The sequence below is a fragment of the Urocitellus parryii genome, chromosome 4, assembly GCF_045843805.1.
Source record: "Urocitellus parryii isolate mUroPar1 chromosome 4, mUroPar1.hap1, whole genome shotgun sequence".
NCBI classification, from domain to species: Eukaryota; Metazoa; Chordata; class Mammalia; order Rodentia; family Sciuridae; genus Urocitellus; species Urocitellus parryii.
The window spans coordinates 22,284,315-22,308,000 of record NC_135534.1 but is presented as its reverse complement, the minus strand read 5'-3'; the positions used below and the strand labels follow the sequence as shown (position 1 = coordinate 22,308,000).

Genomic DNA, 23,686 nt, shown 5'->3' with positions numbered 1-23,686 from the left:
AGAGGAGGCAGGAGCTGCCCAGTGAAGAGAAGGCTGGCAAGACTCCATTCACACAGGGTCCAGCACCTCTTGCTTGTCACCGAGTTGGCCTTCTGTGTCACCCATGCCACAGCGTCAGAGGATGTGAGCCACTTCACACTCAGAACGGCAGCTTGAGGTGCTGGCAGGGCATGGCGATCTTGGGGACCAGGGCTGAGATGGGACAGGGAAGAAGAGATGGGGGAGAAAACCCTGAGCCCTCTCCCCGCCGAGGGCCCTGGGGCCAGGCATGGTCAGCCCTGGACGGGACCCCCAGGCTCCCGTTCCTGAGCACACGGAAACCCAAGCTCCGAAGGAGCCCAGGTGGCTTCATGTTTCCCAGTGCACTCAGACGCCTGTCCTGCCTGGACCCGTGGCCTCTTCTCCACCTCCTCCTGGCGCCCGCCCTGCTGGGAGCACCCAGGACCCCCCACCCCTGGCTCTTCCCCAGCCTCTTCTTCCAACCCCCTGCCTGGAGCCGCAGAGGAAGTCCCGGCTCTCCAGGGGACGTCCAGCTTAGCTGTGTGAGGTCAGACAAGTCACCTCTCTCTAGGACAGAGTTTCCCACTGTAGAATTGTCACGTTTCCTAAACCTGATGTACAGAGATGGGGCATGCAGTCCCCACATGTGTAGATTAGACCAAGTGGGGCCACCAGCTCCCGCGAGCTCTCAGGAGGGAGGCGCTCCTCCTGCCTGCCCACCTCCTTCAGGCTCCACCTGGCCAGGTACGGTGCTGCTCACCCGTATCCCAGTGAATGGGAGGCTAGCCTCAGCAACTTAGGGAGACCCTCAACAATTTAGTGAGGCCCTGTCAGAAAGTAATCATAATAAAGGTCCTAGGCATGTGTTAAAGCGCCCCCAGTTTCCATCCCCAGTTCCAAAAGTGTGGGAGTGGGATGGACCTTCACCCTCCACTGCTCTCAGTGCAGTCACTGGTGAAGTCAGCACTCCCCTGTGGCCTTCCCAGCCCCACTGCTATCCCTTCCTTCTCCTCCAACCTCACTCCAACCGTGAGCATGCGCTCGCTCCCTGCACAGCCCCGGCAACCTAGGGAGAAGCATATGTCTACTGAGGGGATGGTGGGGAGAGAGGTGGGTGGATAAATGGGTGTATGACAGATGGGTGGGTGGATGGACGGGTGAGTGGGTGGATAAAAGGGTGGGTAGATGGATGGATGAGTGGTTGTGTGGAGGATGGGTAGATGGATGAGTGGTTGGGTGGATGGATGGATGGGTGGATGGATGGGTGGATGGTTGGGTGGATGGATGGGTGGATGGGTGGATGGATGGATGGGTGGATGGATGGGTGGATGGGTGGATGGATGGATGGGTGGATGGATGGGTAGAAGGGTGGATGGATGGGTGGATGGATGGGTGGATGGATGGGTGGATGGTTGGGTGGATGGATGGGTGGATGGGTGGATGGGTGGATGGGTGGATGGATGGGTGGATGGGTGGATGGGTGGATGGATGGATGGGTGGATGGATGGGTAGAAGGGTGGATGGATGGATGGGTGGATGGGTGGATGGATGGATGGGTGGATGGATGGGTAGAAGGGTGGATGGATGGGTGGATGGATGGGTGGATGGGTGGATGGATGGATGGATGGGTGGATGGGTGGATGGATGGGTGGATGGTTGGGTGGATGGATGGGTGGATGGGTGGATGGGTGGATGGATGGATGGGTGGATGGATGGGTAGAAGGGTGGATGGATGGATGGGTGGATGGGTGGATGGATGGATGGGTGGATGGATGGGTAGAAGGGTGGATGGATGGGTGGATGGATGGGTGGATGGGTGGATGGATGGATGGGTGGATGGATGGGTGGATGGTTGGGTGGATGGATGGGTGGATGGGTGGATGGATGGATGGGTGGATGGATGGATGGGTGGATGGATGGGTAGAAGGGTGGATGGATGGGTGGATGGATGGGTGGATGGGTGGATGGATGGATGGGTGGATGGATGGGTAGAAGGGTGGATGGATGGGTGGATGGATGGGTGGATGGGTGGATGGATGGATGGGTGGATGGATGGGTGGATGAGTGGATGGATGGGTGGATGGATGGGTGGATGGTTGGGTGGATGGATGGGTGGTTGGGTGGATGGATGGGTGGATGGATGGTGTATGGATGGGTGGATGGTTGGGTGGATGGATGGAAGGGTGGATGGATGGGTGGATGGATGGTGTATGGATGGGTGGATGGTTGGGTGGATGGATGGGTGGATGGGTGGATGGATGGGTAGAAGGGTGGGTGGATGAGTGGATGGATGGATGGGTGAGTGGGTGGATGGTTGGGTGGATGGATGGAAGGGTGGATGTATGAATGGGTTATTGAGTGTATGGAAGGGTGGATCGATGGGTGGTTGGATGGATGGATGGGTGGATGGATGGAAGGATGGGTGGATGGGTGGGTGGATGGAAGTGTGGATGATTAGTTGGATTGGTGGATGGATGTGTGGATAGGTGGATGGATGGGTAGATGGATGGATGGGTGGATGCGAGGATGGATGGGTGGATGGATGAGCAGGTGGATGGATGGGTGGATGAGTGGATGGGTGGATGGGTTGATAGATGTATCGGTGGATGGTTGGGTGGATGGGTGGGTGGGTGGATGGATGGATGGGTGGATGGATGGGTGGATGGATAGGTGGATGGGTTGACAGATGTATCGGTGGATGGGTGGGTGGATGGATAGATGGGTGGATGGTTGTGTGGGTTGGTGGATGAAGAGGTGGACTTAGGGAGGGCGGGAGAGGAATCTTTCCCCCTTCACTGCTCCCTGACCCCAGGTGGGCTTTCACTAGGGAGAGTCGGAGCTGGCATGTTGAGACTTAGACACCTTCCCTTTCCTCCTCATGGGAAGGAACCACAACCCAGTTCTCCCAGCCCCAGACTTTCTCTGGGACCCTCCCCCTTCCCACTGCTGGGGGGCGGCCCCCTAGAGGAACCTCCTGGCAAACCTTGTGCAAAGCTAAGGACACTGTCCAGCACCAGGTTCTCCCTCCTGGGAGTCTGGGTTTCTGGGGAGGGGCTGTGGCCTTCTCCCTGCGGAGAGGACACTGAGGGTGCCCAGGTGGCACCCAGGTGTGGAGCCACCCAACCCTGTCACCTCCTCCCAGTTCACGGGTGCCGCCAGGTCAGCATCCAGGAGTCCCGGGCCAGATCCGCAGGAAGGAAGGCGTGGGTCTCCACGCGGCTCCCCAGGACACTGAGCTGTGTCCTGGGCATCGGGTACAGAGCTGTCCCTGGAGGTCCCCCGGGTGCCCACCGCTTCTCATTAGTGCCAACCAGCGCGGCTCATTAGAGGCTCACCTGCAGAGGAGCCCGCGGAGCAGAGAGGCTCACGGACGCTCCTTCCCCCGCTGCTCCCTGCAGACTTCTGCAGTAAGTGAGCGATTCTCTTCCAGGACAAGTTGGTGGATCAAAGAAACGCACAGCGGCCCCTCTGACCAGGAGCCTCCGTCCTGCTGACCCCCGAAGCACTGCCCAGGGGTCAAGTCAGCAGCCGCCTCTCCTTTCTCTGTGCACCTGTGCCCTGTCGCCTGCCCCGCCCCTCTGCCTGCCCCCTTTCGCCTGTCTCCTCTGCCTCTTCTCCCTCTTGCTCTTTTCCATCATTTCTCTAGTTGCTGGTCCCACTGTTTTCCTTCTCTGCTTTCTCTTCCTTCTCCACTATACTCTCACTCTCTCACTCAGTGGATCAGCTGGATTAACTGGGGGTCTACTATGTGCCTGGAGCAGCTGTAGGCACTGGGAGTAAGGCAGGGGTCAAACCTGTGTTTAGAGAGCACAGGAGGTGGAGGCATGTCACTCAAGGAAACAGCACATAGAGGAGGTGGCTGTGCCCCAGGCTCAGCTCCCTGGCCACCTGGTTCCCTGCCTTGGTCAAGCCCCCTTCCCCTCTCAGCCTGGTTTGCGTTTCCGGAAGGAGGCTGTTGGGCTGGGCGGGTACTTCCCAATCTTTTCATGACCGAGAGCGTCTTTCCTTGATGTGCTTGGTGACATAAGTTGTCTGGGGTGGAATTCTCGGCTGGCACTGACCCTTAGTGAGGCGTGAGGTGCCCTAAGTCTGGAGCACCTGGTTTGTTGTGCACGACACCAGCCACCAGCCGAGTGCAACTGGGGTCACGCTGTCAGCCTGGGGCACTCTGTGGCCGGGTGAAGGGCTGCTGGGATAGGCGTGGGGTGCTTGACACGGTAGGTCCCACCTGGGCAGGCCAGGTGAGCTGGGGACACCTGGACCACCTCCCAAGCTCTCCAGGTGCCTGCAGGGAGGTGAGTTTGACAGCCGGTCACCAGTGACAAGTCCCGCTCCCTCACCTGTTGAGGTCTGAACATTAGAGAAGCTCCCCAGGCCTCGGCAGGCAGATGAAGCAGGGTTTATTCACAAAGGGGGACACAGACTTCTCCCACGAGGAGGAAGGGGCCACAGCTGTATCCTGGGATCCCTAGAAGCGAGGTGTCCTGCCTTTTGACATGTCCTGGGCTTCCTTTGTTCCCTGCCTCTACCTTCTCCTTCCGGCAGGTGACTGGGCCCAGGAATGTCAGGTGGGACACAGGTGGCCTGAAGGGGGAGGAGGGCAGGTGGAGCCCAGGACACATCAATTGACAACCTTCTGGCTCCCGGTGTGGAGGGGTGATCCCTGGAGGGGTGGCCTGAGCAGCAGGTGGGAGCAGGGCAGGTTACCTGACGGGGTGGACGAGTGTCATTTGGGAGTCATCTGTCAAGTCTGAGGTCAATGTTTGTACTTGGAAGTCACACAGACGGCATGGGGCAGATCTTGTGAGCAACCTGAGACAGAGGGTCCCCACCTGGGGAGGGCGTCATTGCGCCAACACCAGGACCCTGGCCGGCGTGCCGACCTGAGGGGAGGCCCGACCTCTGAGCTGCGAGGGGAGTGTTGAAATAACTCGGGCACATTGGTACCCCGGGGAACCCAGTCTGAGAACCACTGAAGGCCATCCTTCTCCCTCCTCAAAACGGCCCCTCTGCGGCCTTGGAGGAGGGGCCTGGAGGCCCGGCCACCTGAAGGCCGGGCCCAGCGCCTCTGTGATTGGTCCAGCCACGAGGGGGGAGGTGACGGGGTCCAGCGACCCCCGCAGTCCCCGCCACCCTGATGCCCTCCGTGGGCCCCGTGGCCTTCCCTCCGCAGATGGCCCCGGCTCCCTCCCAAGTGCCTTTCGAACATCTTTTTTGAGGATCAACAAAGTCCCCAGACTTCCTGTCCCACCTCCAGTTCCCTCCCGCTCCTTAGAGGTGGCCGAGGGGGCGCTGGCCACAGCTGGAGGTGAGTGGGTGGGGCCAGCAGCCAGGTCCCGACAGGGATTGGAGCGCGCACGTGTCTGTCATGCCAGTCTGGCCAATGGGCTGTGAGTGTGTCCCCAACAGCCGAAGCCCCTTAGAGAGGTGCAGCTGGCCCGACCACAGACGGTGGCCCAGCAGAGGGTTCCCTCTGGACGGTGGGACGTAACGTGGCACAGGAGGTGTAGGGAGGTCTGAGCTTTGCAAAACGATGGCTGAAAGGGGCAAGGAATTGGCTTCCCCTGCAAAGGGCGACGGAGAGTCCCAGCTTCAGATTAAGACAGACCCGGATTTGAATTCTGGCAGTGGCACTGTGCTGTGTGACCTGAGACAAGGGAACCACCTCCCTGAGCCCTGATTCCCTCAGCTGACGAATGGACGGGGGTTGACTATTTCCTTGGAGGGTTCAGGAGGTTGTGCCCGTCCTGGGCGCACAGTAAGAGCCCGCCCGCCCGCCGAGCGCCCGCTGCTGGTGGCTGTCCACCTTATTAGCTGCCATGTGCTGCTCCCTGGGTCAGCGTTTCCCATGAATCAGGAGGAAGGTTCGATTTTGATCCTACTTTCACAGAGAAGGGAACTCGGTTGCTTGCAGTTAGGAGCTTGCCCGGGGCGCACCCTGGCAGAGCTGGGATTCAGGCTGGGTATCCGCGCCCTCCTTCCCAGCGCCCGGCCTGCCCGAGGTGGGCACAGGGCTCCACCTCCTGTCCCCGCCCTCTCCCTCCTGTCCTGTGTTTCCCACCTGGTCACCTCGGGGTGGTCGGAGGCTCTGCCCAGCAGACAGGTTCCTCTGGGGCCCGTCCTCTGCAAACCTGGCGCACTGGCTGGAACCCGCAGAGGACCTGGTTGTCAGGAACACAGGGGGCTGTTCAGGAGGCACTGTGTTTATTTTGGCCCTAATTGCTAAGCAGTCAGAGCCCCCGCAGGGGGTCCCTCAGCGGGCAGAGAGGAAGGACCCCAGAGCCGACCTCCACCATGCGTCTCAGCCTCGCCCTTCCGAAGAGCCTTCTGGCCTCCTAAGCCTGCTTTGTCCAAATCAGAGAGTGTTACAAGAGACAGACTCCTTATCAAATTCCTGGTCTGCCATTTTAAATAGACTACTCTGAGACCAGAGAGAGAAAGTGCTTTGCCCAAAGTCACACAGCAGAGACTTGTGGAGCATGAGCCTGGGCTCCAGACTCCCAGTCCAGTGCTCCTTATGCCCTGCTCCCTGCCTAAGTGTCTGCTCCCCGTCCAGGTGGGGCACAGGATCTGGAGGTGGCCACAGGACATCTCTGTGATGCTGGGCAGCTCACTTGGCCTCCCTGAGCCTCGGGGTCCTCCTGTGATCAGGTGCCTCCTGTCTCTTGTGGTTGTTGAAAGATTAAAGACGGTCACTTCCGTGGGGCTGGCCTCCAGTTCCAAGAGCACAGGTCTCTGCATACATGTGGGTTAAAGTCAACCCCCAGCCAAGAGGACAGAGGGGCCAGCCCATCCCAGCCTCGGGTGCAAGCCATGGTCCTGTCTCCTCATCTGGTGGGAAGCAGGAACCCAGGAAAGCGGCGTCAGGTGTGGTCACTGTGAGGCTGTCCACCCCGTGCCAGCTGTGGCAGAGGGCCTGGACGGGGACTTCTCACTTATTCCTCACAACACGCCCAGTGTGGTTGAGCAAAACTGCCCACGGTGACAGATGAGGAGACCGAGGGCCCCAGAGGCTGAGACACAGAGGTTCACAGGGGAGGAGCCGGGATGGAACCTGGTGTGTGGGCTCATCCCCACCCCACCCCCGGAGGGCAGGCTCTGGAGCAGACGGGGGGCTGTCCTCCTGCAGCCCCCAGTCCTGGGTGGCTCTGGGCTCTGCCAGAGGGTCTGGAGAGGGGTGGGCAGCTGGGGCATTCGGAGTGACCACGGGTCCAGCCTGGCTCAGGAGAGGGCGTGGCAGAGAGGAGGCCCCAGGGAGCCCTGCTGGCTGTGCGCTGGCCGCTGCAGCCGCGCCACACACCCTTCCCACTGTGTCCCAGGAGGGCACAGCCCCGTCCCCTCCCAGGATGCGTCAGGAGAAACTGAGGACCTGGTGGCCCAGGCGCAGCCTGGCACCTCCTTTCCCTGCAGCAAAGCCAAGAAATGGCCGGGTCAGGCCCATGGCCGGAGGGCGCATGGCGTGGGGGATGCTGGCTAGGCCTGGGCTCTGGTCCTGCCTGGGGCCTAGCAGGTCCTGGGGCTCTGATCTGGAGTGCTCTGACCTAGCAAGCACAGGCACAGCCACACTAAGGAAATGACAGGGAGCAGCTCTGGAGCCCTGCCCACTGAGCACAGGAGTTGCCCTTCATCTTCACCAGGGACAGCAGGAAGGTGCTGTTCTCAATCACCACTTTAAAGTTGGAGAGAGCAAGGCTCAGAGAGGTGGGGTCATTTGCCCAAAGTAACACAGCACACAAATGGTAGCAGAGAGCTCAGACCCAGGCAGGCTGGCCCCTGCATCCTCACTCCTAACTCCAGGTCCCCAGGGCAAATTGCTATCCCCAGGAAGAGAATGGTTACCATCTCCTTCCTCCACATTGCAGGGTGAGGCTGGCCACGGGCCCCTCTGGGTGGGGACCCAAGACTGAGGTCCCTTGTTTTGCAGGTCCACCCACCATGGAAGGCGACTGTCTGAGCTGCATGAAGTACTTAATGTTTGTTTTCAACTTCTTCATATTCGTAAGTCCTCCGGGTCTCCCGGGCCTCTGTGGGGTGGCACAACGGCTCCTGCTTTGAACTGTCATACGGGCGAGTCCCTGGGGCAGGATGGACCCTGGACGGGGCGGGAGGTGGGGGAGCTCAGGCCTGGCCACTGCCTTGGGACCTGGCCCTGTGAGGAGCGGGAAAGGGGGAGGGGGCTTGGTCAGGGGCCAGAGCAGGAGCCCCCCTGGAGCAGACCCCGCCCAGGAGAGCTGGAGGGACCCCGCAGCCACCTGCTATGCTTAGAAATCTCTCTGGGACCAGCGCCCACCTTCCATTCCAGCGCTGCCCTTGAGCTGTATGATTTGTAACACACCTCACCTCTCTGAACCTCAGTATCTTCATCTCTCTGTCTTTGAGGTGTTAGGGATTGAAGCTGGGGCTCACGCAGGCTCGGCCAGCTCGACCCGGCCGCACCCCAGGCCTGCGCTGTGTTCTCCTCTGAGGCAGGAGGACCCTGTTCCCCAGGCTGGCCTGGACACCCTCCTTTCTCGCCTCCTCTCAGCTGCCCTTACAGCTGTGGGCCCTCCTCACCTCCTGCTGGCCACTTCAGCGGGACTTTGGAAAATAAAGCAAAGTCTAGGTCCTCGGCAGCCAGCCTAGGGGCTCTGCCTGGGAGGGGACAGCATCTGAGCTCTGGTGGCCAGCCCCCTGCCGGGGCAGTGCCATGTCCCCTGCCAGCTCCCTGAGCACTCCCCGCCTCTGCCCGGGGCCTGGCCCAGGGCACCTGCCTGACCCACCCTCCTTCCTCCCCGGGCAGCTGGGAGGCACCTGCCTGCTGGGCGTGGGCATCTGGGTCATGGTGGACCCCACCGGCTTCCGGGAGGTGGTGGCGGCCAACCCTCTGCTCTTCACCGGGGCCTACGTCCTGCTGGCCATGGGCGGCCTGCTCTTCCTCCTGGGCTTCCTGGGCTGCTGCGGGGCCGTCCGCGAGAACAAGTGTCTGCTGCTGTTTGTGAGTAGCCGTCGTCACACGTCCCCGTGGGTGCTCCGGGGCGGGAGGTGGGCTCCAGGCCACCTGGACCAAGTCCTTCTCACTCCAGGGACCAGGGCGATGGCACCTCCAGCCCCTCTCACTGTGTATCCGACGTCCCATGACTGGCCCAGAGTCCCCCAGGGAGTTGGTGGCAGAGGGTTCAGAGTCCCCCAGGGAGTTGGTGGCTGAGGGTTCAGGAGTGAGACCTCAGGCCCGGGGTCCTGTGCTGGCCAGGTGCCTCCCCCCGTGCCACTGGGGGCTTCTCCCAAGGAGCCAAGCCAGGGCCCCTGACCAGCGCACACCACCGTGTCCATGCTCCAGGCGCCCGGGGCACTGTCCAGGAGCAGGGTGGTCCTCACCTGTGCCCCTCACTGTTGCGGTCCTGGCCCCCGGAGCCTGCTGTTTGTGCCAGGCCCCTGCCTGCAGTCTGGGCACGCTGCCCCAGCTGGAGAGTGGCCTTGGCCCTTGGGACCAGGAGAACGTCCACGTCGTCCAGGATGTCTCTCTCTCTCTCTCTCTCTCTCTCTCTCTCTCTCTCTCTCTCTCTCTCTCCCTCTTTTCTTTTTTGGGTACTAGGCCCTGCCCTTTTTAAAAATATATATATATGTGTCTTATTTTGAGAAGGGGTCTTGCTAAGTTGCTCAGCACCTCACTAAGTTGCTGAGGCTGGCTTTCAACTTGCGATCCTCCTGCCTCAGCCTCCCAGCAGCTGGGATGACAGGCACGTGCCCCTGCGCCCGGCTCATGATGTTTCTCTTTATTTTCTTTCAAAGATTCTAATACATTGCTCCTTAGGAGTCTAGCTATGGAGGACTCCTTCACCTTTCAGATAACCCAAGCTGAGAAGAGATGGCGGGGTTTCTGGAGGGTTCTGATTTGTTAAACAGTCCCATCCTCCTGTGATGGTTGTGCAGCCCACTTGGGGCTGAGGATGCGTGGGGGCGGGGGGCGGCCTCCCCTCCTTCCTGGCCAGGATGGAAGGCAGCCCATGAGGATGTGCCAGGCAGTCGGCAAGCCTGGGTTTGAGAACGTACCCTGCCTGCTCCCGAGCTGTGTGACTCCAGTCTGCCTCCTTACCCTCTCTGAGCCTTAGTGTCTTGCCCAGCTGGGGCTGGGGCCACAGGGGACAGGCGTGGACGTGGTTCCTCTGGTCCTCCTGACCTCCTGACACTTGGCACTTTGGGCCCCTGCTCACTTTTCTGGCCTTTGGGTCATGTCGTCCCTCCACTAAGAAATTCCACTGTCCCGGGGGCTAGGAGAGCCTCAGGCTGAGCCCCACCCTGCTGCAGGTCCCTGCTTGGGGTAGGCGTGTGGCCACTGTGGCTGCTCTTGTGGGCAGCGGGAGCCTGCCAGGTCCTGGGTGAGCCAGCACCAGGTGGTGCCGGAGACAGGCAGGGGCTAGTGGCTCCTCCCAGGTCAGAACTGGCGCTGCGGTTCATCTGTGACCTGGGTGACAGGAGCTTTGGGGTCCGTTGGTCATCAACCCTGTAAACAGACAAACTGTTCATTTTAAAAAGACAGAAGGTCCGCGAGCGCCCCCTGCAGGAACTTCTCGGCTGTGTCAGCAGGAGACTGAGAAGCCGGCAGCGGGGTCCCGGGGGCTGCAGAAAGATCCTGGTCTCGTGGGCACTTCCCTCCCCGCACCTCGGCCCCCCAGGCTGCCCGCTGTTCACGGGTCGGGACACGAAGCCAGCGGGCTCTCCGTGCCAGCCGGCCCTGCCACTGCCACCATTAAGCCAAATGCTCCCTGCAAACCTTCCGGCTGCACCGTGTCTGCTCTGCGGGTGCCCAGGGAGAGACTGAGACCCGGGGGCGGGACCGGACCTGCCACTGTCACGCTCCAAGAGGGCAGGTCTTTGCCACCCACTGCTGTCCAGCCCTGCCTCCCCTGTCCTCCAGCTCCTCAGCCTCTCCTGTCCCTCTCTGGAACTCCCTGGCCTCCCGCCCCCTGCTTCCCTCCCTCTCCTCCGCCCCCACCAGGCCCAAGGCACATCAGCTGGCCAGTGTGGGTCAGAGGGGGGACACCAGGACCAGGCCTCTGTCCCCGACCTGGGTGGTGCAAAGTTCCCCTGAGACCAGGCAGTGTGGCCAGGGCCTGTGTGCGTGTGCACAGTGTTGTGTGTGTGTGTGTGTGTGTGTGTGTGTGTGCATAGTGCTGTGTGTGTTCACATGTGCGTGTATGCTTCTCTGTTGTGTTCACACGTGTGTGTGCGCGTGTGTGCGCGCGTGTGTGCACGTGTGCGCGCGTGTGCTGCGTGTACCTGCGCAGGCCTGTGGTGTGCACGCTCCTGGGGGAGGCTCTGCAGCTTCTGGAAGGTTTTCAAGAAGGTTCATGACCTAAAAAATAAGAACCTGAAGAGGGGCACAAGTCTTCGCCCCTGGAAGCTTCTGGGGTCTTCTAGAAGCCTCTGATTTCCTCCTGAACCTGCCAGGGGGGCCCGGCTGGCCTGGAAGGGGCTGTCACTTCAGGACCCTGGCTCCAAGGTCTGCAGCAGGCAGCTGAGCAGCCTGTGCGCCCAGCTGAGCCCCCACAGGGCCTGGGAGCACTCAGCCTAATGAGCAGACCTCGTGCAGCCGGCTTCTGTGTGCAGAACAGAACGCTGGTGGCCAGGCCGCACAGCTGCGTGCCACAGGACCGTGGCCCTGTCACGGAAGCCGTGTGCTCTCCCTTTCTCCAAGTTGCCTACCTTGGACGAGCTCGAAGATTCTTTTCAGCCCATTTGTTTAAAGATCCTATGGCAAACAATATATTTTAATAAAAGCCTGCTAAATCGGAAAAGAGAACAGTGGAAAGAAGAGATGAGCATCTTTAAAAGATAAACGAGCTGGACTGTACGTGAAGCAGTAAGTCTGGTAAATATTTATTAGAAATGAGGACTACAGCAGACGCCGCCCGTCGTAGGCAGAGGGTGAGAAGCTCAGAGATGCTTGCGAGTAGGGAAAATGGCCCTTTCTGTGGGCAAAATCGTTGCTGCCCCTCCCCATCCTGAGCAAAGTGTTGTGAGCCGGGTGTTCAGGGACCGGGGCACCTGGGTGCTCAGGCCAATGGGAGAGGTCAGAGGAGCTCCAGGCAGATGAGCTCAGGGGAGCAGGTCAGGGCTCCCCAGATTCCCGGTGGCCGGGCCGTGGGAAGTGGAGGAAGTCCTTCCATGCTGGACAGGAGCCGGCGGAAGTGACGTTGTCACTGATGTGATCAGAGGAGCCCTGCCCATCCCCCCGGGTGACCCATGCCCACACTCATGTCACCCTCCACCCTCTGCCTGGGCCAACCCTGCCCCACCGCGGGAGCAGTGGGAGGGAGGTCTGCTCCCCTTTCCTGGGAGCTGCTCCCCTGGTCCTCAGTGGCCAGATCATTTCCTCTCCTGAGGCTGCAGATCCCACAAGGCTGGGCAATGTGTCTGCCTTGAAAATTTTGGTTGCCAATACCCAGCTCAGTGCCTGACCCCGGAGGTGCCCAATAATAGCCCTGGGAAGAAAGTACGGAGAGGAGACCCCGTCCTAGGTGTGAGAAAGAACCTGAGCTTGGCTGTGTGTCCTGGGGCTGATTACTTAACCTCTCTCAGATTCCTCATCTGCAACATGGGGATAAGCACACCTTCTTCCCATCTTTAGTTTGTGATCGCCTGAGAAGATGTGTGCCTCAGCTCTGCTCCTTGTGTGAGTAGGCACTCGGTAAGTAGGAAATGAAGAGCCGCTGTCTGCCTGGAAGAGGCCCTGCAGACTATTTGCAAGTTTTAAGACCTGGATGTTCATATGGCTTCCAAGATGACAGGTCGAGAAGAGGCAGTTGAAGTCCCCGTTGTACCACTTACCAGCTGTACCAGCCTGGGCAAAGGACTGCTTCTCTCAGAGCCACACCGCCATCAGTAAAATGGGGGTGCTGCTGCTAAGAGCCCGGCCTCCCGGGACGAGGCGAGGCTCCACGCGGGGGCCGGTGCCTGGGTAGCGCATGCTCCGTCGGAGGCCGCGACTGCTGTTTTCCGGGGGCGCCCGCCAGAGCGCGGAGCTCCCTGCCCTTCCCAGCAAGCGTCCCAGCGCCAGCTCAGTCCTGCGGGTGTGGGCGCCGAGCGCTTCGCCGGGATCATCTGGTCCAAGCTCAGCGAAGGCATCGCGCGCAGGGGGCCGAGGGAGGAGCACAGGGCGTGCGACCCGCCTCCTCAGTGACTTAGAGCTCCGTCGGCCACCGCTGGGAGCGTCACAGAGCACGGACACCTTTGCCAGCCCTTTGCCGGCCCCAGGACCTGCCAACAGCCAGAAGCGGACAGAGTGCGGAGGGGCCATGCAGAGGCGGCTTGATTCAGAGCCGGGTGACCATCCCTCACCAGCCTAAGGCCCGTGCCAGGACCCTGGCCAGGCGCCTCCATCACTGTCACCGGGAGGAGGGCTGCAGAGGCAGGGGACCCACACTCGGTGGCCACCCGACCCAAGAGCTGTCCACACTCAGAGGAGTTGGTGGCCACAGAATGGCAGGGCACCTGCCCCAGCCCAGGAGGCCCTCTGGTTAGGGAGCTCCGCTTCTTGAAGTTAGCCCTCCCTGGCCCCAACTTTCAGGGAGTGCAGGAGCCCTGTGGGGTCACCTGAGGTGCCAGGCAGGCCACATGGCTGATGGAGCCAGGTCACCCTTCGACCTGTGGGGCCATCCCTGAGCTGCCGCCTCAACAGAGCAGAGGAGCGGGACGCACACTGCAGAGAGCCAGTGGACGAGGAAAGCTGCTCAGATGTCCCGAGCTCACCCACTGGACCAGCCGTTCCCCTCCAGCGCTGGGGCAGCCGTCCCGCCCTGCCGCGGTCACCCGGCTTTCATGACACGCAACACCTGTACTGTCCCTAGGTCTTTACCCGGCCCCAGCCCCACCTTATGGATGAGAAGACTGAGACTCAAAGAGGTTTGAATGACTGTCCCCAGTCGCACAGACTGGGACAGACACCTGTGATGTCCTGACCTGAGCCCAGGACCCCTGGCCTCTGTCCATCCAGGATGTCCAGCGCATGCAATGCTGAGGGCTTGGGGTGCCACCGAGGTGTCCGTGACAGTGTGCAAGAGCCAGTCTTGGGCGCATCAGGGGTTAAGTCCTGCCTGGGGGCTTCCTGATGGGGTGACAATGGCCCTTGAAAGCACCAAGGCTCCAGTCCTGCCGAGGACCGAAGGCAGGCCCTTCCTTTCTTCTGCCAGCAGCCCTCAGCCCACAACAGTGCCCAGGAGGACCAGGATCGAGAGGCAGCAGGAGGCAAGGGCCGTTCACTCCTGGACTCACTCATCCACCTGACAGCCGCGGCCGGTGGGGCACCTTCCCTGGGCACTGCGGCGCGGGGCAGCCCAGGGCAGGAAGGGCGCCCCCTGCTGACCTGATGGAGAAAGGGGGCGGGGCTTGCCCTGGAGTGGCAGGCAAGGAGGGCGGGGCTTTCCTGGCTGAGGCGGCCCCTCCTCCAGGCCTTAAAACCAGAGGCACCCAGGCTAACCTGGGAAACAGCCGGAAATTCGGGGAGCAGAGCAGTTAAATATCCAGCTCCCTGCCCTGGGGTTCAGATTCTGATATTCACAACACCTGGCCTCGGATCTTGCTTGTTACTTCCGCTGAAGATCCAGGAGACCTGCTTACCGCCCACGGGAACCAGAGGTGGAGGGCAGGAAAGGTGCCTGGGGTGACACTGGGGAAAACCAACCTGGGATGCCCCAGTGTCCGTGTTCCCACGCTTGGACACTCTGCCTGGAGGGAGCCCGAATAGGGCTCAGCAGCAGCCTCCTCCCGGGGTAGGGTTGTTCAGCTCGTGCACTGCACAAAGGGACCTTCCTAAGGGGCACCATTTGCGTTATTTATTTTTCACATTTTTATTACAACTTTGTTGACTCCAAAGATGGGCCATTGGTATCTTTAAGAAAACTGTCAACTTATGGCGGTGCCGTTGCTGAGTCTTACATGTTTAGCGTACCAGGTCAGTTACGCAGCCGACCGGCAGGGCCTCACGGAGCGGCCACTCTGTCCCCTCCGGCCCGTGCTGAGGTCTCAGAGCCCGCCCCCTGTCCCTGCAGTTCTTCCTGTTCATCCTGATCATCTTCCTGGCGGAGCTCTCGGCGGCGGTCCTCGCCTTCATCTTCAGGGAAAACGTAGGTACCGGGCCTCCCGCCACCTGCCACCCACCAAAGGCTGGCGGCCACTCAGGGCCAGCCCGTCCTCCTCAGAGGGCCTCACAGAGCCGCGGCCTCTCATCCAGGGCTCCAGCCCCACCATGACCTGGACCCCCTGCAGCAGCCTGAGGCAGCAGGGGGTGGTCAGCGACCTCAGGAGAATGTTTTGGGAACAAGAGACACTTCCAAGGAGCAGCTGGGGGTGGGAGGTGGGGGTGCAGCCCAGAGCCTGGGGGCCATAAGCCCTCTGCTGGGGCGACTTCGTGGCTGAGCGAGGCTGGCAGGGTGCCCAGCTCCGGGGGTCCCGGGACGCTTGTCACAGCAGTGAGCGGGTGACCACGAGGGGGGCCACAGCCCGGGGACGTGGTGGGGCCTGCCCCGCTCTCAGCCCACCCAGCAGCAGAGGGGGCGGCGGGGTCCCCAGCGCGGCTCAGGCCCTCTCCTCCCCCAGCTCACGCGGGAGTTCTTCACCAAGGAGCTCACCAAGCACTACCAGGGCGACAACGACACGGACGTCTTCTCCGCCACCTGGAACTCGGTCATGGTCACCGTGAGTGCCCCTGCCGGGGGGGGGGGGGGGGGGGGGGCGCGGGGGGCTGCGGGCGTTTGGTCGGGGGTGGTCAGAGTCCTTCTGTCCACGTGCCTGGCTGGACATCACCCATGGGTGACAGCACTCTCCCACCGAGCCCAGCTCAGCACTGAGCACAGCCCAGACTCGGAGGGAGGCCTGTTTGCCCCTGTGGGCGTGGACACAGCATGACCACAGCCACTGTGCATTGAGCACTTACTAGGTGCTGGGAGGCTGAATGGTCACGCCACCCACTGGACAGACAGGACACGGGAGGCTCAGGAAGACCGAGTGACCTTCCCACAGTCACACAGGACAGAGAGCCAGGCCACCCCCAGTCCTTCTGGCCCCTCGTCTGGGAGACTGCCAGTCCTCTGTCCCCGGCTCTGGCTCCTGTCTGATCCACCTGCTCGCTGTCCCCCCAGTTCGGCTGCTGTGGAGTCAACGGGCCTGAAGACTTCAAATTCGCATCAATTTACCAAATGCTGGCCCGAGACCGCGAGGAGGTGCCCGAGGCCTGCTGCCGGCGGGAGCCCCAGGGGCGGAAAGGGGTCCTGCTGAACAGGGAGGAGTGCGTCTCGGGGAGGAGCCTGTTCATCAACACGCAGGTACGGCCCTGGGCCACGGCGCTGGCTGAGGGGAGAGACAAGAGGGAGAGGAGCGTGGCCGAGGCTGGCGTGGGCATTGGGGTTGGGGTTCAGGGGTGCGCAGGAGTCTTCCCGTGTTTCTTGAGCTTGGTTTTGAAAGTTCAGGTCAGGGGAAGGGGGGAAGATCACAACTTCCCAGTGGGAATCTTCTTAGCCATGCACTCTATTCCACAGAAAGCTCACGTTTGTCACGTGGGAGCACCCCATGGTTCCCAGGGAGCAACCTGACTGTCCAAGGTCAGGAAAGCTTCTAGACTTCTCTTGCAACCTGAAGCCCTTTCCCTTTCCCTATGTGTTGTGCTGCAGAAACAGGGCTCCAGGTTTGCCCCTTCCATGAGACACAAAATGCCCTTGCCCGTCCATGTGAGTCAGCTTTCCGTTGCTATAACAAAATGACTGAGAACCATCAGGTTAAAGAGGAAAGGTTTCCATTTGCGGTTGGCTGGCTCCATTGCTGTGGTGAAGCAGCCCGTGGTGGCAGGAGTGTGTGGGGAGCAGAGCTGCCCCCCTCATGGCAGCCCGGGAGCAAACAGAGAGCGGCTGTTATAACAAAGCCCCTCCCCCAAGCCCAGTCCACTGTGAACCCATAAATGGATTAATCCACCGATCAGATCAGAGCCCTCATGATTTGGTCCCTTCCCCAACCCCACCTCTGAACATGGCTGCGTGGGAGTCCTCCACACATGAGCTTCCAAACCCTAACACCTCTGCCCCGGCCTCGTACATGCACGAGGTCAGGCTGGGCAGGGGGACAGGAGGGGCAGAGGGGAGCTGGGCCACGCCTGTCCCTCGTGGACTGAGGCTCTCCTGGGAGAGCTCTGGAGGCCCCAGACCCAGCAGGGCCAGGAAGCCAGGCCCTGGTCCCCGGGGGCTCCTGGTCTGGTTAGAGGAAGCCCAGGTCGGACAAGGTTCAAACAGCACAAAGGAACAGTGTGGCAGGTGACGATGGCCGTGACACAGGGAAAGCCAGGTGAGGGGCTGGAGTGGGGTCCCAGAGGAGGAGACTGTGGAGCAGGAGCCAGAGCCCCGAGGCCGAGGAGCCTCGACAGCCTCAGCAGGGGCCCAGCACCTCTCCCCTGCGCGGCCCCCCGGGTGCAGGACCCGGGAGCCTCCCCACACAGCCCTGCCTTCCTACGCTGGGGAAAAGGGACAAAGAAAGAATGAGGACCCTGGGATCAGGCCACCAGGAGTCTGGGGCAGCTGGGGCCGCCCTGGGATTTGGGTCCCCAGAGACCTGCGTGGGTCAACCACAGGAGGTGGGGTCCCATTTCCACCTCAGGCCTCCAGGTCGAGGCCCAGCCTCCCAGCCTCCCCTGCAGCCAGGCCACAGAGTTCTAGCCAACAGGAGGTGAGCAGAGGTGGTGCGGCAGTCTGAGTCTCATCCTCGAGAGAAAGCACCGCATCTGCCCCCGGGACGGCAGAGCATCCAGAGGGGAAGAGCCCGGGCCACTGACGGCCGCAGAGCAGAGCGGTCTCCCTAGTTCAGGGTCTGGGGTGACCGGTTCTCTGGGCTCTGAAGGAGCCTGGGCTGTGGGGGCTCGTGGCCAGACTGACCTCCTTCCAGGGCTGCGAACTCCTTCTCAGGAGGCTGCCCACGGCCGTTCCTTCAGGGCGTCACCGACCCGCTTCTGGACTCATCCTGTTAAGACCCACCACCCACCAGGAGGGCAGTCACCTCCTGGCAGGGTGCAGCCTGGGTGACATGGTCCCAAGGGTCTCAAAGGCCAACCCACCTGCTGGGCTCACTGCAGGGCCCAGGGGCCTTTGGGGATAATCCTGAGGGGCAGGGCCTGGGTCCCCCGCCCCCTGCCAGCCGCCTGCCTGGGGAAGCCTGCGAAAGCCGGTTCCAAGCTGGAGAAGGGAGTTGCTGTGTCTCCGTCCCCTGGTGCTGGGTGTGCGCGTGCGTGGTGTGTGACGGATGGTCCCCCAGCCGTCCCAGGCACACGGGGACACCCACACCGGCTTTGCTCACTTTCCCAACTCGGGGCACGCTGAGAGGGAGGCCACTCGCAGCAGGGACCGAAAGCACCTGCCACCTGCCACCTGTTCCAGGCAGAGCCTCACTGCGTGGCCCCTCGCCCTGGGAGGAAGCGCATCCCAATGGCCCGTTTTACACACCTGAGGCCCAGAGGGGCTGAGTGGGCAGCCAGACCTGCCCAGCCAGCCAGTGGCGGGCTGGGCTGTGACCCAGGCAGGCGGGTCCCCGGCCATGTGTGGAACTGTCACCTGCCACCGCTCCCCTGGCCACGGCTGCCTCCTGTCTGCGCAGCCCCCTTGAGGCACCTCACAGACCCCGAGTGTGCTGGGGCGGAGTCGCCCTGGCTGTCCCTGGTGGGCAGGTGGCCAGCAGCAGGCCCTCCCAGGACTGATCCCAAGACAACCCTCTCCCCGTCCCCTCCCCGGAGCAGGGCTGGGTCAACACCGTGGCCTCTGGGGCTTTCCAAAGGGCAGACAGAGATTTCAGGTGGAACCCTGCAGGGGACAGCGGGAGACCAGGGCAGCCCCGGGCCTGGCCGGGGAGTGGGGCTCCTGCAGCCACACTGTTCCTGACCAGCTGGCCCGGGGTAGGGCCCTGGGCTCCTCTGGGCTCTGTCCCGGTCACACAGCCTGTGGCTAGGCCCCGGGTGGCATTGCCGAGACAGGTCCAGGTGGGGAGACGCCCTCTCCTGGCTCCCGTCTCTGGAGGCTTCTGCCTCAGAGCCTGGCTGTGTCCCCGCACTGCCATCTCCCCAGGGCATCTGCGTAGCTGAGTGCCTCCAGGCGTGGTTCCGAGGCCCGGGGACCCACCAGCACCGAGGACCAGGCCACTGTGCTGGTGGGGCCTGTTCATACCTGGGGTCCAGGGGGGGCAGGGGCCTCCACTGCCCAGCTCCTGGTCAGCCTCTGCCACTCCTCCCACCTCAGGCCCCGCTGTTGGCTCCACGTCCATCTGGGCGGGTGTCCCCAGGTGAGGAAGGAGCGCAGTTTTGAAGGCTGGGCTGCGTTTCCTTAGGGTAAAATCTAAAATCCAAGAGTCCTCCTGCAGCCAGCCAGGCAGGTAATGAGGATGGGTGTGGGACAATAGGGACCCAGGGGGACCGCGGCCTCCAGGGAGCACCGGTCCCATTGATGGAGCAGCCGCTGGTAGGGCCACACGAGAACGGCTCGCCATGCTGGGCCTTCTGATTTCTCAAGAGCCGCAGGAGCGTGGACACCAAGGCCAGCGCCCAGCCTTCCAGAGGCCTAGGCTGCTGGTTTTCAGCCCCGCCCTGGGGGCCGGTGGCTGGGGGGCCTCGGGTGCTGCCAGGTCTCCCACGTCCCACCTCCTCCACCCGAGTCTAGCCCAGCAGCCGCTGAGCCCTGGGGCCACGCGCCATGACCCAGTGCTGACGCTGGCCGGGGCCCAGACTGTCCCTCCGGCGGTGGCTTCACCGCTGACCCTTCCCCCCAGGGCTGCTACGCGGTGATCCTCAACACCTTCGAGACCTACGTCTACCTGGCGGGGGCGCTGGCCATCGGGGTCCTGGCCATCGAGGTAAGTGAAGGCCCCTCCCCAGGGGCCAGGCAGAGCCGGGGCGCACCCTCCGCCTCCCTCGGATCCTTGCCTGGGGGATTCCCGAGTGCGCCCCAGGGGCGGTGAGCCCGGCCACCCACCCAGGTTGAGAGTCAGCCTTGGGCTATGGAGGTGACACTTCTGAGCCAGTCTCTGGGCAGTGGGACTGGGTAGCACTGTCACCCACTCCAGGGGGCAGGGTGTGTGTTTTGGGTGCTGTCTTCCAGGAGTGGGGATTGAGCCAAGGTCCCCAGGGCACACTGTGGAAGGCGACAGTGTCGCTGCTTCCGGGGACCAGCTGCAGCCTGTGGTTGGGGACCAGGCCCTTCCGTGGGCGGGGCGGGGTGTCCAGAGCCTGCTGGTCTTAGCCCGGTTACCCCCAAGCCCCAGACGGGAGCGCTGCAGGCCTTGAGCCACCACTAGGTGGCGCCGGGCCAGAGTCCAGCTCCTGGCTCTGCTTGTCCTCAGACCAGGTCCTCTGGGCCAGTTTCCTCACCTGCCTCTCCCACAGTGTGAGGGTCTCAGGTGACAGGGACAGCACTGGGGTGGTGCAGGGACTCTGGGTGGGATCACACATGATCGGCACCCCACTCCCTGTCCAGCCCACGGGCCCCCAGGACCATGACTCTGGCTGGCAGTGCCTCTCACCGGAGCCTCCTGGCCACGTGGCCATGATCTGTGGTCGAGGGCTTGTTCCCTGTGCCCCTGGAAGGAAGAGCTCTGGGCGCGGGGACCGCAGCAGCTCTGATCACGCAGAGTCCCTGTGTCAGGCCTCTGCCTCTCCCACCAGCCCAGGCCCTGAGGTGTTCAGCGCTGTGCTCCTAACCCTGGGGAGGGCCAGAGCTCCCTGGCCTCTTTTTTTTCGGGGGGGGGGGGGGCGGGTTCTACCAGGGATTGAAGTTGGGGACACTCGACCACTGAGCCCTACCCCCCACCCTATTTTGTGTTCTATGAAGAGACAGGGTCTCCCTGGGTTGCTTAGCGCCTTGCTGTTGCGGAGGCTGGCTTTGAACTCGCGATCCTCCCCAGCTGCTGGGATGACAGGTGTGCACACCGCACCCAGCTTGCCTTGCCCCTTAATAACAGACGAGGAGCTTTTACTGAGCATCTACTAGAGGACAGGCTTCAGGACGTGGTCAGCTAATTGCCTTCCACCCCTCTCTCACTGCCCTCTGAGCCGCAGGCAGAGAGTGCAGGGATCCTGAGCACAGCCCCTAGGGCCAGGATGCCTGGATGCCAACCCTGGCTCCCCGTTGTAGCTGTGAGACCTTAGGCAGATTATGTGACCTCTCTGTGCTTTCTGGGAAGCACTCAGAGCTGTGCCTGGCACGTGCTAAGCTGTGGTTCCATTCAGGCCCAGAGCAAGTGACCCAAAGCCACCACTGAGAAGTGGGCACCTGGGTCTGAACCCATGAGTTAGTTTCCAAAGTCGCCCTCCCCAGGTGACTGCCCCAGGAGAACATCCGGGGAACCCCTGCAGAAGAGCACCCCGAGGCAGACGGGCCCGACCCCTGGGGAGGGCTGGGCTGGGCGCCCCCGGGCCCGGGCCGCGCCCCGTCAGGTCGCTTTCTTCCTCGCAGCTTTCCGTCATGATCTTCGCCATGTGCCTCTTCCGGGGCATCCAGTAGGGGGCGTGGCCTGAGGACTGGCCCCGCCCACCAAGCCCAGCACCTGTGCCCCTCCGGGTGCCCCTGGCCCCAGGGCGGAGACGAGGCCTTCGTGGGCGGCCGGACGGGCCAGGAGCGCACAGCTATTTTTTTAACAAGATGAAGACAGAAATGGGGACTGACGCGCCCTCGCCGGGGCTGGGACCCCGCGCCTGACCCGGGATGCAGCCAGGCCAGGCCTCTCGGGCGCGCCTGGGCCTGGGCGCTCTCAACCCACAGCTTCGCGACCTGGTGCCAAGAAAACGAGGCCACAAGAAGACACTGACCAAGCCCCAGAGCCCCCAGGAGACTCGGTGGCCTCACCCTCGGGGGCTCGGAACCTGGAGGGCAGTCCCTGCACTGCCAGGGGACGGAGCTGTGTCTGGGAGTGGCCCCGCTGGCAGTCCCTCCTGTCCCCATCTGTCGGACCAAATCACCTGTGAGGCCCAGAGAGGGACTGTGGGCTGTGGCGTCACACAGCACAGGTGTGGTGGTGCTGAACAAGAACCTGGCTCCTCTCTGGGGTGCGTCTCTCCACCCGGGACACCGTGGGGTCCGCGGCTCACATACCCTCTGGCCTCAGGATCCTGGTTTCCCAGGAAAGATGGGACCAGCTGCCCAGGAAATGTCCCCTCCCGGCTCTGCAGCTAAGAAGTCGATCGCTGTCCCCCTTTCCCTCACCTCCCCACTTCTCCACCAGCCCCCTGCCATGGACACACAGCCTTCCCCTGGGGCACACTGCCCACCTCTCCCCACCGGCTCCTCCTCCCTGTCCATCCCCAACTCCCTGGCCCCAGGATGAAAGAAACCCCCCCAAATCTTCTGGTTCTCCCTGTTCCCACCCAGAATGGAGGCTTGGATATGTTCTGCAAGACTCCTGCCAAGAATTCTCCACCCTCTTCTTGCATACCTCCAGGGACAGGGAGCTCACTACCTCCCCAGGCAGCCTTTGCACTGCTCCCACCCCAGTCAGCTCGACAGACAGAACAGGCTTCTGCTTTCCTCTGGTTCCGTCTGTGCGTCCCACTTGCTCCTTGCCCTTCCTGAGGGTCAAGGTCACACACTGGCTCCCAGAAGCCCTCTTGTCTGTAAGCTAAAGAGCCCCTCAGGCATCTCAGCCATTTCTGCTGCCACACAGTGTCCAGCCCTTCCATTGTCCACGTGATACTTCTGTGTCCCCTCCGGATCTCCCCACAGACCCACAGATTCCCACCCACACAACCCCACCACTGTACAGGCCTCACACTCCAAATCAGTGTTGGCAAGTAGATAGCAAGACGCCTGGCCAGTCTCAGCCCAGCCTCGCCTGAGACAGGGCCAGGGCCTGCCTGCTCTGGACCTGCCCAGCCTCAGGCCCAGCTTCCCGGAAGGCAGACGGCTGGCCCGGGTTGACCAGAAATCCCACGTCTAGGCTGGGCAGCCCGGGTCCAGGGGCACCCCAAGCCTCCAGGGCCCATAGAGTGAGGGTGTCGGTGAAGGGCAGACCAGGGGGCATGTGGCCCAGGTGGGCCCAGAGCGGCTCCGAGACTCCTCAGGAGCCTGTCCACCCCCACACGACTCCCTGCCCTCTGCACCTCGGAGCCTGAAGGGGACACAGGGTTTGTCCCTGCGGCATCTGCTCAGGCTGGCAGCAATCTGCAAGGTCCCCTGAAGTCACAGCCCCCACCAGGGCAAGAGCTCTGGCACCAAGGACCCTGTGGGTGTGGCCCAGCTGCCCAGCCTGACCTGCCGGCAGGGTCAGGCCGTCTCGGTTCCTCCAGAACAGCCCAGCTGAGACTGTCCCCGGCTGAGCCGACAGCAAGGTGGCCCCTGCCCGTGCTGAGCCACCGCCTCCCAGAGAAGGGGTCGGCCTCCCCTACACCCTTGTTGGTGCCCAGCCTGCTTCGGGGGCCAAGGGGCCCAGACCCGACGGCCCCAACCAGCCGGGGTGGTGGCCGCCCCTCTGCCCAGCAGCCCCCGTCCCTTGCTCTGTGGGCCGCACGTTGAAGGTCTGTTTTGAGATCCGTCCCCCCGTCCCCCGCTGCTGGAGCTGCAGAGCCGTCACCATCCCCCGTGAGCCCCTTTGTGCCGCGCCTCAGGAGGATTTTGTGACAGAGAACAGGACGCCACGGAGGGTTTTGCACTGGTTTTTGTGACTGTTTCTTACAAAAGGAAAAAGGAACAAAGAATAA

General features: G+C 62.3%; 1 protein-coding gene across 2 annotated transcripts in view; it reads left to right on the top strand.

The window, feature by feature from the left end:
- Window positions 1-23,680, top strand: part of Tspan18 (tetraspanin 18) — a 146,846-nt gene extending 123,166 nt beyond the window's left edge. The window contains exons 2-8 of one of the 2 annotated variants that reach the window (XM_077798129.1): window positions 7,925-7,998; window positions 8,780-8,974; window positions 15,027-15,101; window positions 15,574-15,672; window positions 16,116-16,298; window positions 19,768-19,851; window positions 21,450-23,680. In XM_077798129.1, the coding sequence (XP_077654255.1) occupies window positions 7,936-7,998; window positions 8,780-8,974; window positions 15,027-15,101; window positions 15,574-15,672; window positions 16,116-16,298; window positions 19,768-19,851; window positions 21,450-21,497 (747 nt within the window). In that variant the 5' untranslated portion in view covers window positions 7,925-7,935 and the 3' untranslated portion in view covers window positions 21,498-23,680. The remainder of the gene's footprint in view (window positions 1-7,924; window positions 7,999-8,779; window positions 8,975-15,026; window positions 15,102-15,573; window positions 15,673-16,115; window positions 16,299-19,767; window positions 19,852-21,449) is intronic. The other variant, XM_026399169.2, reaches the window with a different exon arrangement.
- Window positions 23,681-23,686: the final 6 nt, after the last annotated feature.